The 9,430-nt window shown below is 35.1% G+C and overlaps 1 protein-coding gene across 1 annotated transcript in view; it reads right to left on the bottom strand.

The window, feature by feature from the left end:
* Positions 1-1,131: 1,131 nt before the first annotated feature.
* The window catches only part of LOC116420321 (transcriptional regulator ATRX-like), a 34,677-nt gene continuing 26,378 nt past the window's right edge, over positions 1,132-9,430 (bottom strand). The window contains exons 6-8 of the mRNA XM_031944821.1: positions 7,935-8,044; positions 6,712-6,777; positions 1,132-1,679 (exon numbers count right to left, since the gene is read on the bottom strand). Of these exons, the coding sequence (XP_031800681.1) occupies positions 6,739-6,777; positions 7,935-8,044 (149 nt within the window). The 3' untranslated portion in view covers positions 1,132-1,679; positions 6,712-6,738. The remainder of the gene's footprint in view (positions 1,680-6,711; positions 6,778-7,934; positions 8,045-9,430) is intronic.

The raw sequence follows: 9,430 nt of genomic DNA, 5'->3' as shown, positions 1-9,430 counted from the left end.
AATATCTGGGGGCTTCGGAGTTGCATTCTTAATCCCAGTCATAATGAATCCTCTCAGGTCCTGCATGTGTATTCTATGGATCTCATTGTTGTGATCCCATCAAAGGTCAAAAGTTGGGTATTTTTGGTCTGCCCAGACCACCCCAATTGCCAGCGGATGTCTGTGTTCCCACTCACCATTGTGGCTCTCCTAATCCTCCCTCTTTCTTCAAGAGAGAATAATCCATTTAGGATAGATATCAGCCCATGACAAGTAGAGAAGTAAGGGCCAAGGAACTGGTCTGGTCACTCTGAGAGACCATAAGGATCCTCCATAAGCTTTTCCTTTCCTTTTGAAAACTTCTGGCTTCTCTGGCAATAAAGGGAGTGTTCACAAACCCTAATCCCCCTTGGGCTAGTGGCACTTTTCTCAGGGGATACATGCCAGGTTTCTTTGGTTCTAGGCGTAAATTTTAAAATAGACTCAGCAAATATCTTCTAGACCTCTGGTAGCTTACCTCCGGGTTATACTACTATAACTTGTGTGACCCTTCCCCACCGTCTGGCCAGATTTTTCTTACTTTTGTTTTGATTTGTTGGAGCCCTATTCTCATTTCTGTCTCTCCAAGTCCCTTTCTTTAGGATCTTTCCTTTGGTCAGAATTCTCCACCAAAAACAGGAGTCCCCAAGTAAAATCTGGGTGTGTGCTGGACTCTACTCTCTATAGGAGACCTCTCCTCAAAGTGTGATCCCGGAGAAGCCCCTAAAAGTGTGCGGGTCAGAAGTCCTCCAACTGAATTAAAAATGAAGGTTTCTTACTGTAGAAAACAGAAGCATTTATTTGATCAAGTCTCATGATAACTAGGCATCTCCCTCTACCAGGGCGGACTGGCAGTAATGAGAGGTGGTGTACAGGAAGGAAACAAGAAAAAGTTTACATACCCTAACATAAACAAATCTAAGAAACATCCCAAGGGCTGGACCTACCCTCTGGGTAGACACAGTGGGTACCCTCACATTCTAGCCATGAACAGGGAAATATCTCTCAAGCCTAACACAGAAATCATAGGGTTTTAGTACCTTTTTAAGCATTTTCATTTTGTCTTTTTAGTATTTTCTTCCTTCTCTCTAACATTATTATTTCATTATTCAGGCATTCTTCTAAAGCCTCCTGAGCATTACCTATCCCAATCATCAGTTGTCTAACAGATTCCAACAGACTTAAATTTGCACTTGGCTAACTTCTGAATTATTGGATATTTGTTCCAAAACAATCAGAAAAGTAGAGTTAATAACCATCACATCCTCTATCAATGCTTTTGTTCTTTTAATCAACTCTTTTGGAATCAGTAATATAAAAAAGGTTATATCGCAGTCTCAGAGGAAGATTCATATAAATGTTGGGTCTCTTCAGTACAATTTCCATATTTGAATTTTTCTGGATGATCACAAGTATTGGCACTCTTTTTACTTACTTTTTCTTTTTTTTAATGTTGATCTAAATGTAATAAAGTCTCAAATACTGTCACATATGGCAATCAAATCCAACAAAGTCTCAGGTTAACAAATATAACAATTCCACTTAGTGTTTTCATCCATCAAATTTGAGATCTCATTTCTCCCTAGACTGCACCAAATGCAATTTTCACAAAAAATATAGCAAGAATTACAAAATTTACGTTTCCGCCTTCTGCACACCATCTGAAATATAAAGAAAAACAAGCAAAAACATTGAAGCATCATTCTTATTCAACTATTTAAAGCTTTTTTAAAAAGTTAATTAGAAACAAAAATATGCTAATTACAAAAATTTTAATATAACTTAATATACCTCATCGTATATTCTTTTAAATTGTGCATGCCCTTGCAACCCAGTACTGCAGAGTAAAAGCAGGAATTTATCCAATTTCTCCCACTGACATATCTTTACAACTTTAAAATAATGCCCAAAATTAATTCTGGGATGGAAAAACCAACAAGTAAAAAGGATATAACAATATTCCAAACCAAAGTAGCCATTAGTGGGCCTCCCACACATGACCTTGAAAAGCAACTAAAGCAGCAGCAATTGATCCTTCCAAAGAGCTCTGTAAGGACTGAGAAACTGGTCAGAAAGAAGATTCTTAGTTGGCACTGAGTACAAAACGCTATTGCATTGGCCGGAGATCCACATTGCCATCCTAAGGCAAGAATAAAGACTGGCACCCAAGGGGGCAGTTCACAAGTACAGGTCAGAAAAAGAGAACTTTGGATCACTCACAGATTTTTAAAAGTTCAGATCAGGATACCAGTAATTACACCCCTTCTTAGATCATAACATCCTAGAAAAGCAGAAAATTTACAGATGCCCAGAAATAGCTCTGAACCAACAGAACAAAAACTTGAAACTTGAGACAATGCTCTCCTCATTCAGGGCCCAATTTAATTACAAAGGTAAAACTTAAGAAATAGGTTGGAAAAAAATCACTAAGTAGCAAAAATGAACATGAACATAAGAAGTTACTGTAGTGACAGGGATGATCAAAACAAATTCAGAAAAAGACAACAAAGTCAAAACTTCTACATTCAAGCTCATAAAGAAAAATATGAATTAGTCTCATGCTCAAAAAAGAATTACTGAAAAAATGCTTTAAAAATATCTCAACAAGCAAGTAAAGAGATAAAAGAAAAATTGGGGAAAATAATGCAATAGAATCATGAAAAAAATTAGCACTTCAATTAAAAAAATCCATTTATGAGAGTTTTAGAAAACAAAATTGGGAATTTCATTAAAAAAAATCTACTTTAAAAGGAAAAGCTCATTGAAGAACATAATGCATTGAAAATTACAATTGGGCAAGTGGAAGTTAATGACAGCTATGTGATATTTCTCTCTGGAAAATGAAAATAAATTTGTTAATTATGGAAGATATTTGAGAGCACCTTTGTGGCAAAGAATATAGAGCTTTGGCCGAGTTCAAATTCAAGTTCACTGACTAGCTATGCATCCTTGAACAAGCACTTTCCCTGGCTAGTTTTTACCTACCTCACAGTTGTTGTAAGCTCAGGAAGAAGCCCATCTGGCTCTTATCAGAAATAATAATTTCCATTAAAAGTATTCTGTTTAGAGCATGATTGTGAGGATGAAACTCCTTTGTCCATCCCTCAAACCCTGTGCATCTTTAAACAACCTTTAGAGATGCTGATTATCATATCTTTAGATGGGTCCTGGCCCTGGTCTGCCAGGTGTGTTCTATCTAGTTTTTTGAGCTCCCTAACACTTCCTCTCTCCTCCTTGATCCTCACCCCCTTGAGTTCCTGCCTTTATCCCTGAGATATCCCCAAGGTTATATTTCCCTTATCAAAGATTTGCTTATGATAAAGATATTTGCCAAGTTTTCTTCCTGATTAAGCCCACCAGGAAGTTCTTCTTTCTCCCTCCTCATAGTGTCTTCTCTCTAATAGTGCCGTCGTCCTCACTCTAACTCTGGTGAATCTACTCAACTCCTCTGTCAATCTAACCTACCCATCAATGGCACACTTAGGTCTCCTGGCATATTCCTTTCATGGATTCTTCCAAATTCCTTTCTAGCTAGATGCTCTCCCAACTTTTCTATATTGGCCACTTCAGGGGCCTATTTTGTCTCTGCTTTGTAAACTCTTCTCCTAAAGAAACCTTCCTTTTGATAGAGAATAGCCATTGTGAATTTGTCACATGTTTATTCTGAACCTATTCTTGCAAAAAGTGACCTCATCACTGGCTGTTTGACCTTGGACAAGTCACTTAATGTCTATTTGCTTTGGATTCCTCAACTGTAATAATAGCATCTATGTTTCAGGATTGTTGTGATTTAGCATCCAGTCCTTATGTACATACAAGGAATCAATCATTAACATCATTGTCATCATTATTATTATTATTATTATTAATCAAAATGTCTCTTTTCCAGCTCAGTGATATTAGGATCTAAATTCTTAAGATATTTGCAAATACTAAATGTTTAATAAAAAAGTGTATTTGACAATTTTTAAATTGAAAACGATCTTATTGAAGATCAATGGCACAAGGGGCAAAATGTGTCTTGTAGGAAACAAATTATAAAGCATTTATTGAACTCAGTGAATACTTTGTGTTAGTAGTAAAACAAAAGATACACATAACAGGCTTCAGCTTCGAGGAACAAATTCTCTAAGGAGGAGACGAAGCACATACACATTTAAATATAGAATAAATGCAAAGTAATGTTGAAGGAGGAACTAGAAACCAGATACAGGAAAAAATAATTGCTCTCTACAGAGAAAAACTCAAACTTTACATGCAAAGTTTGATTTCAAAGACTTGTTTGAGGGAAATGATGGAGAAACTTAGCAGCTTCTAAATGAAAAAGGAGAACTCTACAGGTGTACCAGTAGGATTGTTCCTCCATCTCTAAGAAGTGGGGTCAAGATCTAGCTGGTGCTTTGTTCTGGGGGTGAGGGGGTTACATTGAGGCCTTGCTGTGCTATACAGACTGCTCACCTGCCTAAGACACTATTTTGGGAGAGGATGTGTCCTCACAGGTGAACTGTCCAAGGCTTGGAATTCTGCTTGGCCCCCTGCTGTGAGGTCTTTTACTACCACCACCACCCACCCCCCCCCTTTTAGTACTTGTTTCTCTCTTATTCCACTGAGATAGAACTATATTAGCTAAACTTTAATGGAAGACAGAAAATTTGAGGAACAAAGTGCCAAAGACTTCAGATTGATGCAAAGGTACAAGGACAGAAAATTTAAGATGAAATATGAACTTTAATTGAAATAAAACTAAATAAATTCAGTTCCCTAATGCTTGTTTCCACTGCCACAGAGCAGGTCATTGGAACCAAGGTTGCCCTTTGAAAAGGACATCAATAGGAAAAGCCACCTGATCCTTGCTCTCATTGCCATCAATCTAGCCAATAAAACTAGAAAGTTTCTTGTAACATCTGGACCCTCCTCCAAAACCAGCCACCAAAAAGATTCTGTTACCATAGAAACCATCAGTAAGGCCCTTCTTCACCCCATCTGTGGGACAGCGTAAGAGTTAAATAATCTACACACCCCAGGTAAGCGATCAGGGAAATTACCCCCCCACACACACTCCTATCTCCATCTCACACCCTCTAGTGAAATGAGCCCAGTAAGCCTTGAAAGCCAGCAGTAAGCTGCACAATGATTTATTACTACACAAGACCAGATCAGGACTATCACATAAATTCCACATCACAAAATAAGCAGAAAGAAAATGTGTGGGGAAAACAAAAATAAAAGAACTAGAAGAAAATTTTATTTTAAAAAGATAATGAATTTTTTTTTGCAGTAACAGGGAAGATCAAGTCATACTTACAAAAGGACCAAAGTATCCAAGTGATTATACTTAGAACTTCAAAAAATGTCATTTGTTCTCAGATTCCCCCCCAAAAATCTTGGAAGAGCTTAAAAGCAATTTTTAAAAGTATAAACTACACTAGAAATAGTCTTTAACCTAAAAAATTGAGGGGGTATTAGGAAAGTAAGTACTTAGCTACTGAAAAGAGAAAAAGTCAGAGAGGGCAGAGTGAGACATTGAAAACATCACAAAAGGGGAGACAGAAAACAAACTGGGATGACTAGAGTGACATCTTTCCAGATCTTCACACAGGTTCCCAGCTGCATGTTGGCTGTTTCTGTTCATGTATGATATGATGCAGTCCTTAGAAATGATGTACTAGATGCCCTAATAATGTTAGAGAGCCCAGTACTTTGAGAAATCTCAGGCTGAATCTTGAGTAGATGCCTATCAACTGGGGAAAGACTTTTCAAGTTATGATATATGAAGGTAACAGAATATTACTGTTATATAAAAGATGATGATCAAGCTGATTTTAGAAAGACCTGTAAAGATTTACACAAACTGATGCTGAGTGAAATAAGCAGAACAATGCACTGGACACAATAACAGCATGAATATGCTATGATCAACTATGAAAGACTTGGTTCTTCTCAGTGGCTTAATGATCCAAAGTAATCCCAATAAATTTTGGACAGTAAATGCCATCTACATCCAGAAAAAGAACTATGGAGATTGAATGTAACTTCTTTTTTCTGTTTTTTCCCCCCTCTCCCATGGCTTTTCCCTTTTGTTCTGATTTTTCTCTTTCAACATGATTCATAAAGCAATGTGTATTAAAAATAAATGTATTTAAAAATGTTATACACAACTAAAAAATGTCAAATGCAACAAAGAATATGATTGTGGCAGTTATGTTGGAAATTCAGTATGAACTAGACTTTGTTAGTATTTTTCCGGTGTTATAGACACCTTTGTGGTACTGCGATGCCTTTAGTCAGAAATATATATATATTTGACTTCTTAAAATGTTTAATTTTAAATGTCAATTAAAATAAAGGTATTAATTTCTTTACCATCTAAATTCAGAGATATCCTGAAATTTACCAAAAAGAACGTGGATTAATAATATCTGGAAAAACCATGGGCAGCTCAAGACAACCTGAGTTCAAATAAAAAAATGAAACCATAACATATTTAATGTCATTTTTCCTTAAATAGAAAATATCAGTAGTTATAAATTTAAAACTACTATACTTCTCATTTTTAATATATGTTATAATCTCTGACACCTGGTAACACAATTAAGAGTCATTGAGAGAATAAAATAAATTATAAATAAAATAAAACTATTTAAGAGATCCCCAAAAGAGGGGTGCTTTCTATTTTGGGAGATATATTCCTACCTGCAGTGCTTACGAGTTCTTTTAGAATCATGGCTTAATGTCATCAGTCATATATATGTAGCAGTTCTAAAAAAGGAATTAACATTCAATTCTAAATTTTATAAATCTGTTAAAATATTAACATTCATAAAGCACAAATTTTAAAATGATTCAAAACACTCAGCATACACTATATTTAAGCATAAAACTGGAGTGATAACTTTACTCACAGTAAAAAAAAAATGAAGTATTTTGCAAAAGTAAAGAACTAGTAACAAAGTAAAGACATATCATGGGGAACAGAGGAACAAAATGTCTATCAAGAATTAATTGTTTTAACTGATAAGCTGATTTAAAGAAATTGCAAAATATGTTCAAAGGAAAAAAAATTGTGTAAATTGATAAAAGGAAAATAAACAGCATCCAAGGAACAATACCAAATATTATTAACACAATGAAAAAACACAACTTTTGCTATGCTCAAACACACTGAATAAGTTAAGAGTCTGGAAGAGCTCAAATGAACTCCCTTCTTCAAATAACTTATTCATTCTCAGAGAAAACATATTATAGTATTACAGCTTCACAGGATTGTTGTGCACCAAGCAAGTTTACATGTGTACAGTATTATATTATACATATAATTATATATATATTACATGTCTATATGTAATGTACATTATATATATTATACAATACAAATCTTAAAGTACTAGGGGAAAGAAGCTATCATTAAAATTACTATTATTATTACTACAGTAAATGCCAATTCCAAAAAGAGGCAATTTGAAATTCTCCTTTCACCAAAAGCAAGAATTGAGCATAAATTATTACATATAGTGTGAAACATGAATAGAACCGAGTTTTTTTTCTTTAAACATGTCCTTAGTAATAAAAGAAGGTGAAAATTACCTTACTATGATGGGGTCAAGATACTTTGTAGTCCACTATGACTAATCCGAACAATATGAGCTCACAGTTAAGGCACAGATTATCTTTGTGATTGTCCTCATGTATATTAAAAACTGAAGTTTATGCAAACTAACCAATTTATTAATTGGTTCAGCACTTATTGCACCTCACTTCTGAGGAGAGAACCTTCACTTTTGAAATGATTCATTATGGAATTCATCTAAACAAATAGGATATCTTAGTCTAACAGGAGAGTTTTGTCTTTTATTCCAGAAGGAAAAGCATAATAGTTCACAATTAATAAAATCATCATCTACGTCATAACTACATACCTTACAAATAAGAATATTCAATGCAGGATGTCTATATATTGAATTCTTCTCATAGTGGTTCACCTGTTGTCCACAAGCAGTACAGATCATAGTGTCATAAAGTGTTTCTCCTAAACAAAGCAATCACAAACATAGTCCGTTAACAAAATTTAAAATAACATAAAACATTTGAAACTTCATTTTTATATCTCAATATCTTTTTGGCAATGTCCTATTTGCTTAATCAGTAAGAATCTTAATTAGAAGGGTGTGTGGGTGGGGGTGTTTGTGGGGGGGGCACATGCGTGACACATCATTCCACTGTTGCATACATATACAGAATTATGGAAAAGTTTCATAAATTTCACAAACTAATAAATTTTGGAACTGGAAGACATCCCATCATACATTTTTCCCCCAATTCATTTCTGCCTCAGTTTCCTCATCTATAAAATGGGCTAGGAACGGAAACAGTAAACCACTCTAGTATCTTTGTCAAGAAAGCCGCAAATGTGCTCTTGAAGAGTCAGACACAACTAAAATGACAAAAAAAAATTAGAATAAGGTGGAAAGACAGTGTGTGAAACAATAGTCACAATGAAAGAACAGAAACAGATGAACATCAATATGAAAAACATTAGGCCAGCTGGGGAAGAAAAGCAAGTATAGTTAGAATGGATAATATTACAGGACTTTAAAAATCAAAATGATACATTTATATTTTATGTTAAAAACTAACTAGTACAGGAATAACAGAGGTAAACCAACCATTAAGGAAAATTATTGTAGCAACAAAGATGGAGCACTTGAATTAGAGCGAGTAGGAAAAAGTATATATAGGTGATTGCTCAATAGCTGCAAACAGATATTTGAAAAGATTATGGCAGAAATGAGTTATCAAGTTTCTGCATATCAAGCTGTTAAAAAAGAAAATGAGTTGACCAGAAGAGAATAAAGGCATTAAAAAAAAAAAAAAAGGGGATGTATAAGGAGTTAAAGACGGGGGCATAATAAGACAATTGTAATGTAACAGCAGACTCTCAAAAAAGAAAAACCAACAGAAGTTGCATGACTATCTTTACAGATGCAGAGAAAGACCTTTCGAAAATAAAGGATCCATTCCTATTAAAAGAGCATAAGGATAAATGGAGTTTGCATTAATGTGATAAGTAATATTTATAAATATCATCAGCAAGAATTATCTGCAATGGAGATAAACTAAAAGCTTTCTCCATACAATTAATTAGAGGTGAAGCAAGCATTCCCATAATCAAGCACAGCAAGGAGAAAAAGAAAAAGGTCTGTGGAGCCTCAGGAGGGATCTAGCCACTAGCAAATGACAGTATTGAGAGAAAAGCAGCATAATGTCCAACGAAAATGGCAAGACCAAAGAGATCTTGGGAGACCCACAAACATTTGCTGGCTGGAGGAATGCGTGCCCTCTGATATCAATCACCACATGTCGCCAGATTACAAGAGTTGTGAGCAATAGCTAAATGTGAAATGTGTGGCTCTGG

This window comes from Sarcophilus harrisii, chromosome X (assembly GCF_902635505.1).
Source record: "Sarcophilus harrisii chromosome X, mSarHar1.11, whole genome shotgun sequence".
NCBI lineage: Eukaryota > Metazoa > Chordata > Mammalia > Dasyuromorphia > Dasyuridae > Sarcophilus > Sarcophilus harrisii.
The sequence above is the reverse complement of the archived record's forward strand: the minus strand, read 5'-3'. Positions and strand labels throughout refer to the sequence as shown.